The sequence below is a fragment of the Notolepis coatsorum genome (assembly GCF_963971535.1).
Source record: "Notolepis coatsorum genome assembly, chromosome: 1".
NCBI lineage: Eukaryota > Metazoa > Chordata > Actinopteri > Aulopiformes > Paralepididae > Notolepis > Notolepis coatsorum.
In genome coordinates, this window is record NC_140165.1 from 188,539,293 (window position 1) to 188,560,234 (window position 20,942).

Below are 20,942 nucleotides of genomic sequence, written 5' to 3' on the forward strand. Positions count from 1 at the left end.
AAATGCACTTCATTCATGCAGTCCTTCTGGGTGCATTGAAACCTCCCATATGCTTTTACACACACCACTGTGACGCGTTGGATACAGCCATTCAGCGGAGGGCGGAGCGTATTCATTCATAAACAACACGGCAACGCGGAAGTCTTGGATCCGTAGTAAATTTCAGACACCGCTCGCATTCCATTCGCAGCGCGAAACATGTACAACATCCATTTCATCAACAAGCAGCAGGGTTTTTTGACTATAAAGATGCAATCCTTATTCAACGTAAATGCACCTTCTAGTTCTACTGGTATGCGCTTGGTTGACGCGCTCAGATAGCAGCACTCGGGAGATCGGATTTTATATATGACATTTATTTTCCTTTCAGATTTTCCTTGCAGATCTTCGGATTCCAATAATCCCCACAATGAACTTTTAGGAAATGTTTATCTTACCATTTGACGGCGAAATCATATTGTAGAATCAATCAATCAAAAACATAGGCTGCTCTGCAGCGGTCAAAAAACCGTGTCGCCACATACCAAACATTCTTAGAACACTGGCGAGTGTTGTATGTGCCTCCCTGTATTGTAAATAGTTCATATGTGTGTTGTCACTACTGTATGTATAATTGTAAATAAGTTAATTTGTGTGTTGTAAATAATTATTGTTAATATTTATTTACCTAATTTATGTGCAATCGTTTAATTTCAGCTCCGTGTAGAGAAATTCACAGATACTAACTTATCCGTGACACGTGCGCCCTGCGAAAACACTAGTAGTTTTGGGGGCCTACCACCCCCCCTGAAAAAAATCCTAGGGGAAACACTGCAGTAGAGACACACTAGATCCCGACCTGTTAATAGAATAGAAACACACTAGATCCCGAGACACACTAGATCCCGACTCGTTAATACAGTAGACACACTAGATCCAGACTGGTTAATAGAGTAGAGACAAATTAGATCCCGACTGATTAATACAATAGAAACACACTATATCCAGACTGGTTAATACAGTAGACACACTAGATCCAGACTGGTTAATAGAGTAGAGTAAAGAGTTGGCACCTTGCATGGTTGCCTCTGCCATTGGTGTGTGAATGCTTGAGTGAATGGGTAAAATGTGAGGAACAAATTGTAAAGCGCTTTGGATAAAAGCACTATATAAATGCAGCCATTTACCATTTACACTAGATCCAGACTTGTTAATAGAATATAGATAAACTCGATCCAGAATGTGTGAGCAGGCTTGTTTAAACATGTGTGAATGTCTCGTCAGCTGACTGGTTTTGTTTGTGTTTCTGTAATGAATGTATTATTTGTGTTTGATCTTCCAGTGGCGGCCAAGCAGGGAGAGTCGGACCCCGAGAGGAAGGAGACGCGGCAGAAAGTGGACGATGACAGAAAGCACGAGATTGAAGCCGCGATCGTCCGCATCATGAAGTCCAGGAAGAAGATGCAGCACAATGTATTAATAGCAGAGGTCAGTAGACTATCTATCAGAACAATGCTATATACTGTATATATATACATATACAACGATATATTAGTATAGAAGGTAACTTGATTAGGTCATGTTGATATAACTGCTCAAAAGAGTAAAGGGAACACTTAAACAACACATCCTAGATCTCGATGAATGAAATATTCCAGTTGAAAATCTTTATTCATTACATAGTGGAATGCATTGAGAACAAAATAATAACATAAGAATGATCAATGGAAATCAAAATCAACCCATGGAGGTGTGGATTCAGAATCATACTCAAAATAAAAGTGGAAAAATCTGATCACAGGCTGATCCAACTTCTGTGGAAATTCCTCAAGACAATTCAAAATGAGGCTCAGTAGTGTGTGTGGCCTCCACGTGCCTGTATGCACTCCCTACATCGTCTGGGCATGCTCCTGATGAGACGACTGATGTTCTCCTGAGGGATCTCCTCCCAGACCTGGATCAGGGCATCAGTCAACTCCTGGACAGTCTGTGGTGCAACATGGCGTCGGTGGATGGAATGAGACATGATGTCCCAGAGGTGCTTGATTGGATTCAGGTCTGGGGAACGGGCAGGCCAGTCCATAGCATCAATGCCTTCGTCATGCAGGAACTGCCGAGTGCTGACACACTCCAGCCACATGAGGCTGAGCATTGTCATCCATGAGAAGGAACCCAGGGCCCACTGCACCAGCATAATGGTCTGACAATGGGTCTGAGGATCTCATCCCGGTACTTAATGGCAGTCATGGTACCTCTGGCTAGCACATGGAGGTCTGTGTGGCCCTCCAAGGATATGCCTCCCCAAACCATCACTGACCCACCGCCAAACAGGTCATGCTGTAGGATGTTGCAGGCAGCAGAACGTTCTCCACAGCGTCTCCAGACTCTGTCATGTCTGTCACATGTGCTCAGTGTGAACCTGCTCTCATCCGTGAAGAGCACAGGGTGCCAATGGCGAATCTGCCAATCCTGGTGTTCTCTGGCAAATGCCAATCGGGCTGCACAGTGTTGGGCTGTGAGCACAGGCCCCACTTGTGGACGTCGGGCCCTCATACCACCCTCATGGAGTCTGCTTCTCACTGTTTGAGCAGAAACATGCACATTAGTGGCCTGCTGGAGGTTGTTTTGTAGGGCTCTGGCAGTGCTCCTCCTGTTCCTCCTTGCACAAAGGACCAGATAGCGGTCCTGCTGCTGGGTTGTCCTCCTACGGCCCCCTCTTCTGATCTACTGGCCTGGCTCCTGGTACTGTATCTCCTCCATGCTCTTGACACTGTGCTGGGAGACACGGCAAACCTTCTTGCCACAGCGCGCATTGATGTGCCATCCTGGATGAGCTGCACTACCTAAGCAACTTCTGTGGGTTGCAAAAGTAACCAAAAATCAGCCAGAAAGGATGAGGACAGGGAATGGTCTGTGGCCACCACCTGCAGAACCATTCCTTTATAGGGGTTGTCTTGCTAATTGCCTCTCATTTCCACCTGTTGTCTGTTCCATTTGCACAGGAGCAGGTGAAATGTATTCACAATCAGTGTTGCTTCCTAACTGGACATGTTGATATCACAGAAGTGTGATTGACTTGGATGATTATGTGTTCCCTTTATTTTTTTTGAGCAGTGTATATTGGGTCATATTGATATATTAGTATAGAAGATCACTTTATATATTCGGTCATATTAATATATATTAGGTCATGTTGATATATTAGTATAGAAGATGACTTGATATATTAGGTCATGTTGATATATTAGTAGATGACTTTATATATTAGGTCATGTTGATATATTAGTATAGAAGATGTCCTGATATATTAGATCATATTGATATATTATATAATGTAACACGGTCCAGGTCGGGTTGTTAAGGAGCTCGGGTTGTTAACACATTGGGTGCCACGCCCTTTTCAGGCCCCATCTATTCACTGCCACGCTTTAAAAGATAGGAGTCTGTCACCTTGTTTGTACAGCTATAACTATATTATAGCTATGGATACAATACTATGGTCATTTGACAGTGAATTTCTTCCGGTCAAGATGCAAAAAAGAGATACATTTTCCATGCATACATTCGCGCGTTATACCGTGGTGAATATAAGTGTTTTTCGATCGGTCTGGGATAATTCCCGAAATGCTGAGGAATAGCCTTATGCGTGTATTATACTATAACCGTTGCCGTTTCTTGCCTGGACCCGCTATTATTCTCAAATCTATATCATAGGTATTATGTTTCATTATGAATGCATGAAAGGGGGGAGGGGGGGGTCGTTTTTCACCAACGGCATACGTTGTGGACTAACGTTGCAAACACACGTTCTGATCGAGGTGACGACATGCTTGGATCAACGCAAGATTGATATCATATAGCCCTTACCTTGACTAGGATGTACCCCAAAAAGAATATTGCAATTATCTGATCGCGATTCCAAGTATTGATGTCCATCGTGTCACCAACATAATCCACCACACATCATGCATCGGGAGCATTTGATTCTTCTCAATCTGACCGTTATAACCGCTCCCCTTGCACACAAAAAAAACGACCCGGAGACATTAGATCGACGCACAGGCCAAGATACAAGGTTTCAAAGGGTGCTCATTACCACCGTCTAGCTGGATGCGGCCGATATTGCACTTTGGCGACCTCAGACCCATTCCCTATGGTAACACCAGGCTCCCTGGATGGATAATGAATACATTGGCACTCATAGGTTGGGGCCCAGAAACGTGTTAACACGTGATTGGCACCCAAAGTGTTAAGGAGCTCACGATTTATTATAAAAAATAAAACAGCCCGGCGGTCTCCCTCTCGACTTCTCGCGTGTGTCTGAACACGCTGCATGACGGACAGGAAAGACGTGACCTTTACGTGCACCTTACAAAAGCACTGGATCATAAAAGTATACGTTCACACTAATAAAACGAATTGTCTGTTGGCTGAGCAGCCTGGTATTCGTGTGACATGTCCGGAATCAACCAGGAAATGGCTAACGGCTAATAGTTGTTGTCGTTGTCGAAAAATTATAATAATCACAAGATACATTCAGTGCTGGCTCTAACTAAATGGATTTATGGAGACACATTTATGGAAAGTTCAAGACTGGACCTATTTCTATTTTTTACTTATTATACTTATTTATACTATCTTATTATTATCTAGCACACTCTCAGGAGCGAAACAGAAAGAAACATTTCATGCAAAGTATTCTGTATTTCTGTATGACAAATAATAAAGAAACTTGACCACAAAGCTTCTATAAGGGTTAGAATGACACGTGATGGCGCTTCCAATTTGTGATGATGGCAGAGAGTTCAGATCCCAGCTCGGCTCTGCAGAGAGTGATTTGCACTCCGAGCAATCTGAAAAGCTCCGTTTGGAAACACTTCGGATTTATGCTGAACCAGTTAGCTTTAAGTCAGATAAGTTACATGTATCTTTTTGTGTGCTAGCGTTTTGAGTTTATAGTGTCAATCATTTTAAGCACCCTAACTTTTGCGTTTTTTATAGCACTTTATTGTAAATCATCCCTCAGGGCAAAACGACTTTGTTTAGTCACATTTCTAGGAATTGTGTGCCTTCATTTTATTTAAACAAAACATGAAACAAGTATATAGGCTACTGTAGGCTTACTGAACAGATATTGAATCATTAATTGACAGAAGCATCATACGGATCCCCAATGGTTTGATTACTATTTCACAGGAAAATATATTGTTTGATGTTTATCATGCCTTTTTCGGAGGTGCACTGCTGAATTAAAAAAATAAAAAAATAAAAAATTATCTAACCCTAACTAACCATACTGTCATGCACTTGTCCTAATAAACTAACCTACACTGTAGCACTCAACACTTTGACGAACATTGTTACTCAGCTGATAGAGTTGTGCCCTTCCTGATGGCTTGTCGTACAGAACTTGTAAGTCGCTTTGGATAAAAGCGTCAGCTAAATGTAAATGTAAATGTCCATTCTATATACCTTGAACTTTCATTCATTTGATCTTGCTCCAAGAGACGGACCCTTCTGAGAGATTGAGATAATACATTATACTATTTGTATGCTGGTGTAGGTATGTTGATATTTATTTTGTTTAAGTAAATTACCTATAGCCTACTAGTTATGTCTCCCGTTGTATTGGTTTGCCCTCTTGTGAACATAATGTGCAACAATAGATATTTGAATGGTTCGAAGGAATATTCTAATGTCATTTTTGGCCAATTTTTTTAGCCCTAACACACGAACACGCACACATACACACGAACACGCGCACACATACACACATACACCCACACACATTCCCCACTCCCTTCTGTTTGTTCTGAGTACGTCAAAAACCTCACCATTATTCAGTCTAGTGTTTTTGATTTTATGTTCCGCTGTGATCACTTCTTCCTCTAACAGAATAATCACCTTTTTTCATTGTCAGCTCTTTGTTGTATGTTTTTACAGTTTTTACAGAGTTAAATCAAAAATAAATTATACAAAAGCCTCTGTTCCTCCTTCCTTTAAAGGTGACATGCATTATAAATGTCTTTTTTCAGTGTCTAGCATTGTATTATAGTAATAGGAGTTAGTATCAATGTATCTGTGTCTCTAAATACCATATTGGCGGATTGCCGTCATTCAGGTCATTTATTTCCTGCTCCATTTAATCCGGTCGTTCTGATTTGACTCGCATGGTGACCCAAACGGGGTTTGACAGAGAGCGAGCGAGAGAGCGAGGGAGTAACAGATAGACCCTTGCGACAGAGCACACATACACACACGCGCGTCGCGCTGTCGTCTCTCGGTCTGTCTCTCTCTCCCCCTCTCTTTTTTAAAACTTTTACCAGTCAGCTGGTTCTTTTAGCGTTTATCGCTTTTTCATCGCATTCATACTTGGTCAAGTTCGACCGACAGAAGCAGGCTGAAAGGGTTCAGATGGGGGGGAAGACACTCTGGGAAAGGCACGGCTGCCGTCCGGGATTCGAACGCGCTCAGCCCCAGATCCGTGACGAGCACGCTTGTCCACGGCGCTGAAATAGCACTCGCGGTACGTGGTGAGCTACTGGAGCTCCCCTCTCTCCCCCTCTCTATCTCTCTCTCTTGATTCGGGAGCATAACTAACGCCCCGTCTATAGCTGTAGCGAGCGGCACAGTGGAAGACTTCCTCAAACGGGAGAGGGAGAGGGAGAGAGAGAGAGAAAGAAAGAAGGGGACCTGCATATCTCGCACGCAGCTGTGTTTACATAGTGCTCTCTCTTTCTCTCTCTCTCTCTCGCAGACTGTGTGGATGACTGTCACTGAAAGTGCTTATGGGCGGAGCCCAGCCAATAACAGGCTGAAATCTTGAGGCTGGAAAATGATGCTTTTGAGTACTCCATTAGAAATATAAAACAATGATTTTTTTTTTTTTAAATAAACCTTACAGATGTCTTCCATAGGAATTGTGTAAAGTTGCCCAAATAGTGCTAGGAATAGCAATGCAGGTCCCCTTTAAATCAATCGGCGCCAATCACGAGTTTACGCGTTATTGGCCGCCAACCCTTGAGCGCCAATAACGAGTTAACTTGTTTTTAGATCCTTTTTAATTTATTCTATACAGTCTCACGGACCTCTGTGTATCATTGAGACTCATTCTGAGACCCCGAGATTGTAATGCTGGCTGAATCCTGCTAGGTGGCAGTATCGCCTACCCTTTGAAACCTTATTTCAAACTGTGTTACATTTTATATGGTCCGGGTGGAGAAATGGTACCCGGGCAAGTGTAAGGCTTCATTCGAGCCACTTGGAACGCGTCCAGCACACTTCATGCATAGTTTGTCCCATTTCATGTCAGGGACCCGATGGACATCAATACTGGAAATCGCTGTCAGACAATTGGAATATTCTTTTTGCAATACCTCCTAGCAAAGGTAAGGACTACAGTATATGGCATCAATCCTACTTTGATCCTACAATGATTTCACATCGATCGCAACGATCAACGTATGTAGTATTCAAAACGTATGCCGTTGCTGATGATCAGAGCATCACAAAACGACCCCCCCCCCCCCCCCCCTTTGATGCCTTCATGATGAAACATAATACCTTTGATTTAGAAATAGTATTGTGTCCAGGCGAGCAACGCGAACGACTTTCGCAAAATGCACATAGCGCTCCATAACTCAGCTTCCAGGAATTAGCCCGGATCACTCTGAAACTATACAATATTCACATGTGAACGTATACATGAAAAAATTTACTATTTTTTTACATGTTGGACGAGAGATAGTGACTGTCAAATGAGCCATAGTATTGTGTCCATAGCTATAATATAGAATATAGATATAGCTCTGCAAACATCGTGAAAATGCCTATCTTTTAAATCGTGGCCCATTGACACTGGGGTTGAATGAGTTAATGGAAACCCTGTGTCGGGATTTAGTAAGACTAAACTGTCTCACATCATTACATCATAATAACAAAGCTCCTGCAGCTCAGCTGGTGAGGGAGGGGTTAGGTGTGTTGCAATGTGGGTAAAGTAGTCCTTCATGCATAGTTAAGAGAAACGCCTCCAAGCCTTTGAAGCTCCGTCGCTCTAAACGAGCGGTATAATTTATTATTATAATTTTTTTTTAGCCTTTATTTAACCAGGTCAGTCCCATTGAAACACAATGATCTCTTTTCCAAGGGATTAATCATCTTGGTTATTAAGACATAGATTTAAAAGTATCCACCCGATTTGTACAAGTGATGGCTTATGTTGAAGAAATTAACCTGTACTTTCATATCATGTAAAAAATATTTAATTGAAGATTTCTCAACAAGACCTAAAGTCTGTGCCTGGTCACATATTGATATATTTGTATAGAAGATAACTCGACTCATTCTGTATCTGTGTTCTTTGTCCCACCAGGTCACCACGCAGTTACGATCACGATTCCTCCCCAGTCCCGTAGTCATCAAGAAACGCATTGAAGGACTCATTGAGAGGGAATATTTGGCACGGACGGCAGAGGACCGCAAAGTGTACACTTATGTAGCATAAAACCAACCAGTTTAAATGAAAGCCTAGCGGCATGGAGTCAAGAGAAGCGGAGGACGGCAGAATGAACACTGGGAGGCTTAACTTTTCTTCCATAAGATGTATTAAAAAAAAAAAATTGCATTCAAAAGATGGGGGACATTTTCTTCTAAGAAGATTGTGAGAGTGGTCGGGAGCTAACGTTAGCTTTGTTACAGAGTGGTCGGGAGCTAATGTTAGCTTTGTTACAGAGTGGTTGGGAGCTAACGTTAGCTTTGTCACAGAGTGGTCGGGAGCTAACCTTAGCTTTGTTACAGAGTGGTTGGGAGCTAACGTTAGCTTTGTCACAGAGTGGTCGGGAGCTAACGTTAGCTTTGTCATGGTTGGGAGCTAGCATTAGCTTTGTAATAGCTGGGAACTAACATTAGCTTTGTTACAGAAAGGTTGGGAGCTAACGTTAGTTTTGTTAATGAAAGGTTGAGAGTTAAGTTAGGTTTCTTAGAGAAAGGTTAGGAGCTAAAGTTAGCGTTGTTACAGAAAGGTTTGGAGCTAAAGTTAGCGTTGTTACAGAAAGGTTTGGAGCTAAAGTTAGCTATGTTACAAAATGGTTAGGAGATGATGTTAGCTTTGTTATAGCTGGGAGCTAATGTTAGCTTTGTTACAGAAGGGTTGGGAGCCAACGTTAGCTTTGTTACAGAATGGTTTGTAGCTAACGTTAGCTTTGTAATAGCTGGGAGCTAACGTTAGCTTTGTTACAGCAAGGTTGGGAGCTAACATTAGCTTTGTTACAAAGTGGTTTGGAGCTAACGCTAGCTTTGTTACAGAGTAGTTTGGAGCTAAGGTTAGCTTTGTTACAGATTCTGATGTGGCCTTTGGAGAGAACTGGTTGAGTGCATCACTGCTTAGTTATGTTTTGTTCTATTGCTCTATTTTGTTCTATAGGAAAGAGAAGTTAACAATAAGACATGTTGTTAAGCAAACGGGTGGTCAAATGGAGACGAGAACATATTCCGAAAAAGCTAAAAGTGTCTGACATCCTGTACAACCACTGTGGTGCCACGGAACACCAAAATAAAATAACACATTTAATGGATGATTTGGCCCTGATCTGCCCCCTAGTGCATTTACTTTCTAATCCACCAGCTACATACAAAGTACTCAGGCAAGTACGTGAACAATGCCTCTTGCTGCGTAGCCGCTTGTCTATGTGTGCGCGCTGTGAGTTTATCTAAGCCTTTACATGGAATAAGCGTGAAATCTAATGGTTGAGTCTGTGTGGTTCTCTTCGAGATGTCACTTCATTAGAGTGCTTAAATTGTGCAAACAGAATGGACCAGCACTCTAATGAATAGTGACAACAATGCACCAGTTAAGCACCCTAATGAAGAGTGACAACAGAATTTAGCTGCCCTGTGTACATGACATTTGACTTGTTAAAATGCTCAATATCTCTTTGAAATTCATAATTTTGAGATGCATTTAGAAATGTGAAAGATGTGGTGATGTCACTGGACGGGGGGCTTCAAATCAAAGAGGAGGATGAAGATGTTTGAGACACGGTTTGAAATCGTCCTTGGATACATCAGGAAAACTTGGGAGAAAATAGACTATTTCCAGGCCTTTAATTGAACAAAATACAACTCATGACTACCGTTTGGACAAATTCTACCACACAATCACATTGTCCCTGAGAGTCTGATGGCACCTTTAGATACACCTAACACTCTGTCTCTGGTGTAATGTGTCTGCAAGGAAAGAAATAACCTGCGAGTGAGTTCTGAAAATGTTTGGCCTCTTCAAATGGAGAATGTGTTGAAACCGTGAGGTCATCAAAGGAGCTTGACAACATGCTTTTATCTGATGGGAAATGGATTGGTGGAACAAGTCAGATGATGCTTTATAAAAGGTTTATGGTCTCTCATCTCAACTTTTCTTTCCCTCCTGGGTGGGGGGTTCAAAGAGCAGCGTTTCCCAATCAGGACTGAAGAAGAATCATAAATGCTATCCTTTTATGTCTTCAATAATTTGTCCATTTAAACTTTGATATTGGTTGCCATACCAGCTGATGATACATTATCAACAACACCTAGAATGATGAGACCGGGGTGAGTTCTTCGTCACACTGTCTGTCTCCTGGTGCTGAACGTCTTCATCTTCTTCACATCACACTGTCTCCTGTTGCTGAACGTCTTCATCTTCTTCATATTCTAGAACAACATTATTATTACTTCACCCTACAGCCTTCTGTATTCTTGGCTCAACGTCAGCCCAGAAAATATTCCTCCTCTTTGAATGAAAGGTTCTTTCCATTGCGGGTCTCAACAAAGATCTTTTTTCTTTTCATTCTAAGCTGCGTTTGGAACTGAACCGATCTAGCACCATGTTTTAATGTGTACAAATTGTAAAATAATTGTTATTGTACTCACTACTAAGGGCCTTGTTTTCATCCTATTAAATGTAGAAAAAAAGCCAGACGGCTGGGTGTTTTCTTTAACTTAACTTAGACTTTATTTATGAGCAGAGAGAAGGACATGGTAAATTGCCTATGAAATATTCACCTCTGTGACCACAACTAAAGGCTTAATTGTAAATAGCCACAGTCAGAAACTCAATGTGCCTCTGAGAGGAACTCTAGGCCTGAGAGGAACCTTAGACCTCTGGTGGAACCAGAGAGGTTAATTATGCGCGTGGTCAAATCTTCTAGTTCTGAGTTTTCAACTTTAAAGTTTTTGTACTAGTACATTACAGTGAAATGCTTGGTTCTGTATGAGCCTTGAGCCCCCTGAGATTGTGCCTCATACTGTAAAAAAGTTAAAAGAATAAAGACCAAACACTATACAAAATACAATACAAACTAAAAGTACAAAATGCAAACGTTTTAAAATACGGATGTAGTGCAAAAGTAGGGATGTAGTGCAAATATTTTTAGTAATAAATAGATAATAAATATAATTATAAAGGTGAGTTTAAAATGTGTGTGCAGTGAATGTAGATGAATGGGTTAGTGTTGCATAGTGTTTAAATTATTTTATTTTATTAAATACCTCATACTATACTAAAATACTAGGTCTTGTGGCATGTATGTTTTAGTTAAAACATCCCCATTTCATGTAAATTCAGTTGAATTGCAACTCTGCACCGTGCATTAAATATGCAGTGCACTCCTCCATCACATCCAGAGACCTCCGACTATAAAATGAGAAGGATCACTGTGGTCATTTTGAATGGGGAAATCTGTAACACTAAAGATGGCGGCAAGGACAAAGAATTGCTGCAAAATAAACATACATTTGTTGTTTAAATAATAATTATAATAAAAATGTAAAATAAAAAATAAAAATTATACTAATACAAATATCAATCATTTGGTCCCGATTTATCGATTCTTCCAAATGGCATATCGTCTCAGCCTTAAGGCCCACCACAGCTGTGTCGTCAGCAAACTTGACGATTGTGTTGCTGTTGTGCTTTGCCACACAGTCATGCGAGTAGAGGAGGGGGCTCAGAACACCCTGTGAGGTATGGAGTGATATGGACCCTATGCAATTTGCATACAGGCCAAATAGGTCCACTGACGATGCGGTCTCCCAAGTACTGCACAGGACAGCACCCTCTCTCACCTAGACTGCCAGAAGGGGGGCTATGTGAGACTGTTGTTCATTGACTATAGCTCATCGTTCAACACCATAGTCCCCACCAGACTGGTGGACAAGCTGATCGAGCTGGGTCTGAGCGCCTGGATACTGGACTTTCTGAGTGAAAGGCCCCAGGCGGTCAGGGTGGGGGGTCAGACCTCCAACACCATCACCCTGAGTATCGGGTCCCCCCAGGGCTGTGTTCTGAGCCCCCTGCTGTATTCACTATACACACATGATTGTGTGGCCAAGTTCAGCTCCAACTCCATAGTGAAGTTTGCGGACAACACAGTGGTGGTGGGGCTGATCTCTGACAATGACGAGAAGGCCTACCGGGAGGAGGTTGAGGTACTGGAATGCTGGTGCCAGGACAACAGCCTGCTCCTGAACATTGGTAAAACCAAGGAGCTGATCGTGGATTTTAGGAGAACACAGCAGGGGTTACACACACCACTGAGGATAAACGGGGCTATCGTGGACAGGGTGAGCAGATTCAAGTACCTGGGGGTCCACATCTCAGAGGACCTGACATGGACAACACACATAGACTCAGTCGTAAAGAAGGCGAAGCAGCGCCTTTACCACTTGAGACAGTTAAGGAAGTTCAGAGTATCGGGAAAGATACTCCAGTCCTTCTACTCCGGAGCTGTAGAGAGCATCTTGACTGGAAACATCACTGCCTGGTATGGAAACAGCACGGCACAGGACAAGAAGGCCCTACAGAGAGTGGTGCGCTCAGCCGAGCGTACCACGGGTATTGCACTACCACCCCTGCAGGCCTTATCTAACGAGGTGCAAATCCAAGGGGCGGCTAAGTGGCGCAGTGGGCAAGGTACTCGCCACTAATGCAGGAGATGCTGGGTTCGAGCCCAGCTCTCGGCATTGCTACCAGCTTGGCTGGTCGTTCATACTAACGCAACCAGGCGAAGCTGGTGGGTGGGGATCGGACGTTGTGGACAGCGACTCTTACAGGTCGGTTGGTGCGCCTGCGCAGCAGAATCAGGAAGCTATGGGGGCGGCGTGTCCCTCCCACGCAGACCCTCGCCGCTGAGAGATCGCGCTGTGCAGGTGGAAAGATGCGACGGCTGCCTCCTCGAGTACCGGAGGGGACACGTCATGCAAGGCTTCGTCCACATTGCAGCCGGCCTGTGGGAGGCATGGCCTAACAGCGTTCTAGACAGGGGAGGGTAGAATTGGACGATACGAAATTGGGATGGGAGAAAAATAGAAAATGGGAGAAAAAGTTGATACAAAAATAAAAGGTGCAAATCCAGAGCCTGCAGAATAAGGAAAGACCCTCATCACCCCAACAACAGCCTGTTCAAGCTGCTGCGGTCAGGCAAACGCCTGCGAACACCAGCAACTAGGACAGAGAGACTTCGGCTCAGCTTCTTCCCCCAGGCCATCAGAGTCCTGAACACTGAACTCTCCACACACAAGCACACATGAGCACACACACTGTATACGCTCACACACTAAGCAGTCACTTTAGCATGAACACACACACACATGCTGCACACGCCCACACTCAACGGTCACCTTACACCAGGCTTACACAATGAAAAGGTCACTTTAAAAAATAAGAACGGGAGTGGTTCTTGTATAGTAAACAGAAGGATATAGCAAGCTAGCATAAGGACACATAGTATAACTGTAGATTGTATAGCATAGCATTGTATAGTAGTGTACATAAGACCCAGTACCTCATCCGTAGCTAACTGTGTATTGCACTATCGCAGGACCTTAGCATGTCCTACCATGCTCTTGTAAACTTTATGTACATATACCTTATTATTATTACTTGTATTATTGCATTGTATTATTGCACAAATGTCCTATTCTCATTCCTGTCTTATTACTTGTGTTGCACATCGCTGCGGGCATGACCCCCCGCATTTCACTGTATGCTTGTATGCCGTGACAAATAAAACTCTTGACTTGACTTGACTACCTGTGTTAAGACAGAGTGATGGATGAGGAGGTGCAATTACCTGCTCTCACCACTTGGGGTCTTCCTGTCAGGAAGTCCAAGGCTGGCAGCTTTTTACTGTTCCGCAACTGTAGCTACTTCCGGGGTAGGCCTGATTGGCCCAGACAGGCACGTGACAGGCGCGGCCACGCCCCGTGCCACGCGGCCACCTCAGGACGCGCAACTTTCTCTGCCGCGCGGCACGCTCCGCGGCAGCATTATGTAGTAGTAATACGCCCTTTTTCACTATCCAGAAATAGCTCAATTGGCAACGCCAAATTTTATTTTTTTTTTAACGTGCATTCGTTCGCCGTTAAGTTTAGGCATGTTAACTTTAAGCATTGTTTCGGAGTTGGTTAAGGTTAGGCATTGTTTCGGAGTTGGTTATGGTTAGAAAGGTTAAGTTTAGGCGCTGTTAAGGAGCTGGTTAAGGTTAGAGTTTGTCTTAGAGAATGGCAATATTCTTTCGGAGTTGGTTATGCCTTATGGTTAAGGTTAGGCATGGTTAAGGTTAGGCATAGTTTCGGAGTTGCTTAAGGTTAAAGGGTTAAGTTTAGGCGCTGTTAAGGAGCTGGTTAAGGTTAGAGTTTGTCTTAGAGAATGGCAATAGACAGCCTATTTCCGCATTTCCGAGCGACAGCTCTCAGCAGCCTCGTTGCGCGTCCTGAGGCTGCCACGGGGCGTGGCCGCGCCTGTCACGTGCCTGTCGGGGCCAATCAGGCCTACCCCGGAAGTAACTTACTGTTGCGGAACAGTAACAGGCAGACTGGCAGAGGTACTTCAAGCCCAGGTCTCTGAGAGCTTGATGACGAGCTTGGAGGGGACTATGGTGTTGAATGCTGAGCTGTAGTTAATGAATAGCATTCTCACATAGTTCCCCTGTATCTTGTCCAGGTGTGATGCTGCTGTGTGCAGCACATGGGCTATGGCATCCTCTGTGGACCTGTTGGGGCGGTATGCAAATTGCAGGGGGTCCAAGGTGTTGGGGAGGGAGGAACATTATGTAGCCCTTTACTAGCTTCTCAAAGCACTTCATGGCTATGGAAGTGAGAGCTACAGGGCGATAGTCATTGAGGCAAACTTGTGGGTTTTTTGGGTACAGGGACAATAGTGGACTTTTTCAAACGGGTGAGGATGACGGACTGTTCTAGGGACAGGTTCAATTATGCCAGTTGGTCGGCACAGACTTTTAGGACACATCCTGTTATGCCGTCCGATCCTGCTGCTTTCCTGGTATTCACTTTCAATTATAGCTCGGTTTGAGCACTATAAGCATAAGGAATTGGTGAAAAGCCGTGGTAAGGAGTTGAAGGGGTCTGTGGTTAAATTACCAATTTCTTGTGGAGAATGAGATCAATGACAGGAGAAAACAACTGCTTCCTATCATGAGGGAAAACAGGGCTCTGAATCACAGAGTGGCTTTGTCTGTTGATAAACTACATAAATGGACAACTGTATAGAGACTCAAAGGTGACCTGACTCTTTTAGATGGAGGAGTCTAAGAAATAAGGTCTGAGCTGACTGCTATTCTTCATGAAAACAATATTCCTATAATGGCAATTATATGACTCAGAAGTGCATATTCAAGGATACAATTTATTCAGATTAGACAGAAATGAAGGAGGAACTGCATGCTATATTCAAGACCATATACCAGCTAAAACTATAGGATATACCTGTATATGGAGGGGGTGGAAGCTATTTGGCTCCAGGTTCACTTGCCTCATTTAAAACCTGATATGCTGTTGCTAGAGACCACCAGGTACTAATATTAAATATTTGGATAAGATTTGCAATATGATACATAACGCCACGGATTCCGACCAGGAACTACTTTTGGCTGCAGATATGAATATTAATTGTTTTGATAGTAATTTTTTTTTGAAAAGAAGGCTGATCAATGCAGCTTCTGTTTGCAACCTGTCACAGATCATGAACCTCCCAACCAGAATACATATTAATCAAGATGGTTCTAGAACTTCTAGGTCATCAACTTGTATTGATTACTTCATCACTAATGCTCCTGAAAAATGCTCGAATATAATTTCTGTTGCTGTGGGTTTTAGTGACCACAACTTAATTGCATTAACTTGGAAAGCAAAAATACCCCAAAGTGGGCAGATGATAATTAATAAGCGTATGTATTGAAGATATAACGTGTTGTAATGTTGTTTGCTGGAGCCACTTCATCCACAACAGCACACCCCGGTCAGAGAGCGGACACAGACAAAGGATCAAAGGTTGATAGGGTTTCTTCAGTACAGGTGATTTCCAGTTTGTAAGGCTGGATGAACAGTGAGGAATTGAGTGAGTGATTTCCATCCAGGTTGTAAGGCTGGATGAAGTAGTGAGATATTGAGTGAGTGAGCGAGTGGTATTCTGCAACGGATAAACAGACTATACAGGGAATTAGCAGAATACATACCTCCTAGTCATAACACCCTGGCATCGAGAATATTCACATAACTGAAACGATGCTATATCATATTAGCATTGGCATAGCATTTGCTCAATGCATTAGCTCAATTAGCAGCTTGAAACAAACATAGCACCAAGTAGCAAACCCAAGCTATAGTCATATAAGTCACTTAGCAACATAATATAAGCTACATATGACATTTATCTATCATACAACCATAGACATCACATTTGGACGCTATTGACTTACTTCTTCACGAACACACTCATGTGATAGCAGACAGCAGTATGTGACGGCAAGATGGCCGCTGCATTTAATCACCAAATTAAGGACCCCTGGGCTGTCCAGATTTATGCCTGACTAGAAAGTAATAATACACAGCATAGAAAATAATGGGGAACAGCCGCCCCCAGAATAGCATAGCTATTATGTAAACAGTCAAATTCCCTAGGTGGCTACAGAGGTCTCTGGATTGTCATCGTCTGCGACAGTCGGGTCCGGAGCGTAGGACACTTGTGGCAGGGAGGCGTCCCGCCGCCCCATCAGTAACCTGTTTGTTGTCACAGGGTCCGGATCCGCGATGTCTGATGACAGAGTGATGGCGGCTTAAGGGGCCCCAAACGGGCAGGAGGTATTTCTGCCATTGCTGGAACCACCGGCTTCCACCTCCACTTCCTACATCCTGGGCAGGTCCTCTGGTGATGCTTGATGGCCCGTCTTCCCCACAGGACCCAATACTGGCGCCTGATCTCTGCGTAGGCGCTATCGGGCCCTGGGTGGAGTAGGCGTGCATCCACATCCTTGATGAGGAGTTTTGTCACTGCATGGCCAGGATCGAGGACTATGGGGTGGATGTCAGTGGAACAGGAGGTGTCCAGGTGACTAGAGCGTCCACCAGCTCGGAGGCACTTAAGTTCCTCTGGGAAGCAATCCGCCTGGCTGGTCTTCAGCAGGACGACTTCGGTGTCATGCAGGTTAGGTTGAGGTAAAGAGTAGTTGGCCGCCGCCCCGTGATGGGTGAACCATGACTCCGACCTATTCACCTCTTCTTCACCCAGCTTGGGAACACATCCTCCATTGATTTTAACGATTGGCACCACCTTAAGGTACACCTTTCCTCGTTTGGAGTTGGAGAGCGAGGCAGCACCCTTTGGTGTGATGAGGTAGGCGCGGGGACCCGGCTTGGCGATGGCATGGAGAACTCTGAGGTGGACCTCCTGGCACTCACTGCATGCTTTCCTCAAGGTGCAGGCATCTTGTTCGTGGCTGGTACGACCGCAATTACGACAACGTTTGCCATTTGCTATCCACTTCTCAACCTTTCCCGGTGAGCATTGGACAATGTCTGGACACTGCGATAAGTAGTGCTCGGCACTCCTACAGAAGAGACACATCCTCTTGAACTTCTGCTTCTTGGCTTCTGATCGAGATGTCTCAGCAGGCTGACGGCTGTCTTGTTTAGGCTTGACGGAGCCATAATAAACTGAGAAAGGCTGGTTGCAAGGTCTGGGTGGGGGAACTTGCTTGTCTCTGTTAGAGAACTGTATCCCTTCCATCCGATGGCGCTGTGCCATTCTCTCTGACAGTCTTTGAGCTTCTGCCTTTACCCTGAGCCAGTCGGCGAGGTCTCGAAGGTTGTACGGGTTTAGGCTAGTCGTGTTGAGGCGACCTTGAGCCAGTAGGTGCTCCACAAAGCAGTCCCTCACTTGCGTAGGGAGCTTACACAGGAGCCGATCCACATGGCCGGTCGACATGACTTCCATCCCATTAGGTCCTTCCATCGACGTCAGCATTCCCACTAGCAAGTCGATACTAAGGGTGAAGCTCTGGAAGGCTTTGGTATCTCCTGCTTTGAGATCAGGAGCGTTCATTATTTCTGCAATCTCGCTTTGTGCAAGTTGATGTGGCTGGCCATATTGCCGCTGCAAGGCCTGCATGGCGGCGGTGTAGGGTTGCGCATAATGCCTGCAGGACTGGGCTATTAGCTTAGCCTCATCCAGAACCAGCTGCTCCATAAGTACACAGTACTTGTAGTGCTCAGAAAGTTCAGGGTGGGCATCGAGTAGGTCGTCCAGCGCCATCTTAAGGTCAGTGAATTCTCTCTCGCTGTCATGGACCAGGTTAGGCAGTTTAGGTACAGGGACTGGCTGCCTGGGAGGCTGGAGAGCGTATGAATCCTGTAGTGATGTATACTGGGGCTGACAGACATACTGGACCAGTGGAACTGGTACCGAATAATAGGGTGCTGGACCAGGTGTTAGATGCACCAGCTGATAGGCTGGCTGAGTCAATGGAGCAGGCTGAGGCTGATACACTGGTTGTGAATGGTGGCTCAGTTGGTGCGGCAGCGATTGATGCATTTGCTGAGCAGGGATGACTTGTGGAAGCTGATATGCTGGTTGTTGATGGCTCTGCTGGTATGGCAGCGCTTGATACACTTGCTGAGCAGGGATGACTAGTGGTGGCTGATATGCTGGTGTTTGATGGTGGCTCAGTTGGCGCGGCAGCGATTGATACACTTGCTGAGCAGGGATGACTGGTGGAGGCTGATATGGTGGTTGTGGATAGTGGCTCAGTTGGTGCAACAGCGATTGATGCACTTGCTGAGCAGGGATGACTTGTAGAGGCTGATATGCCCTCGCTGCTGCAACAGCGGTTGTGAATGGTGAAGGCGCCACTGTCCAGGAGGGTAGTTGATGGGTAGTGTATAGCCTTCCAAGCACAGCAGACACAAGTGGTTTCTTTTTACGGGTTTATTAAAGGCTTGGTCCTCCAATCCACCTCCAATCCACCGTGAAAACTTAAAACGGAAAACATAAGTCGCGTCAGGTCAACACAAACAATAATATACACAGTATGAAAACAACACATCAGCAAAGCAAAATACAAACAAACATTAAATACCTCGTTGGCTGCATGCTACATAAAAGGGGTCTTATTCTTCTGTTCTTGGTAACAGTCTTGATAGTGGTACACTGTTGATAGTCGTACACTCTTAGAATTAGGAGAGCCTGTACAACTCCGACCATCCCTGCCGCTTGCTCGCAGGTGTCGTAATCAGTCCCAAAAGTAAAAACGTGACAGCAGCCTAACGGGACACCATATATAACCAGACGTCAAAATGAATATATTATAAATTGTAGCAAATTAAATAATAAAGAAAATAAGAAATGAAACATAAATACATTCTCAAATATTACACTTACAAACTGAAATAACATATAAATGATGAAACCATATAATGGCCACAGTTACACTCCCACCAAATCGCACACACGTGGGATTTCTCTGAACATAATTTTGGTTGACTTCTAAATTAAACATTTCTTGTGGTCATTCAGCTGATAGTTGTGCCCCTCCTGGGGACCTGTACAGAACTTGTAAGTCGCCCTGTATAAAAGCGTCAGCTAAATGACTAAATGTAAATATCATTTTTAACATAAGTTTTAGACAAAACATTAAATTAGTCTGCTTCGAGTAGCGTTATAACCTTCTGTACAGGTCTATCAAGGAACACTAGTTATAGGTTTACCTTTTAAGGTGGTGTCACTCACCAGCAATTTCAATTTTCTCACCCTACCATCTGACCCCGTGTATGGCCCTTAAACATAGACAGGTAAGTAAGAGATCATATATTTTGAGATTCTTCCTCCCTTCCACATAGATCGGATCAAAGCAGTCTATGCCAGCGTAAGTGAAGGGTGGAGTTGCTTCCGATCTTGTGGTAAGTCACCCACTCTTTGTCCTTCAGTACATCTTCTGTACTTTCTACACTTGACACATTCCGAGAATCTCTGTAGGCGATCCAATAATGATCTGTTTCCCTTTGCTTTAGTGTTGCACACAAAAGCCTTGTGGAGTTCAGGATTATCTTTCTTCATTTCTCCCACCTTGAGTTCTCCGACAGGTCGTTTTTTCTTCTTTTTTCTTTTCTTTTCTTTTTCTTTTCTTTGAATGGTAACGGCATTTCGTAGTGACCATTGTTCTTTTGCGTGATGGTCTCTCACCTTCGACAGGCACTTGATATGTTCTTGAGACACAGGGTCATGTTCTCCAGTTCTTTCTGAGAAGTCTGATTCAAGAACTCTTATGTCTGAGGGAGTAATTTCTTTTACTTGGGTTCGGCTCACATAGTGTACTTCAGTTTTGAGATTAACAGAACGTTTCACACCTGCTGTTACTCGTCTCAATACTATGCGATGGCTGATTCCGATGTCTACACAGGGATTCCCATGGCCAACAATACTCCATCCAAGGTCTGTACGCTGTGCATAAGGCTGACTTTCTTCGCCAGACACAACTTCCCTTGGAAGCAGGGCTTGTGAGCAGTCGTACCCAATGAGCAGACTTACTTTACAGTCCTGCATAGGTGCAATCTTTCCTTGGAGGTGCTCTAGATGGGACCACGCTTTTGCAGTTCCATCTGTTGGTATGTGTGTTCTGTTGGCTGGAATGAAATCC

At 44.1% G+C, this 20,942-nt stretch overlaps 1 protein-coding gene across 1 annotated transcript in view; it reads left to right on the top strand.

The window, feature by feature from the left end:
• LOC311233006 (cullin-3-like) overlaps positions 1–11,110 on the top strand; it is a 135,242-nt gene extending 124,132 nt beyond the window's left edge. Inside the window, exons 15-16 of the mRNA XM_084319859.1 lie at positions 1,322–1,467; positions 8,351–11,110. Of these exons, the coding sequence (XP_084175985.1) occupies positions 1,322–1,467; positions 8,351–8,482 (278 nt within the window). The 3' untranslated portion in view covers positions 8,483–11,110. The remainder of the gene's footprint in view (positions 1–1,321; positions 1,468–8,350) is intronic.
• The last annotated feature ends 9,832 nt before the right edge of the window (positions 11,111–20,942 follow it).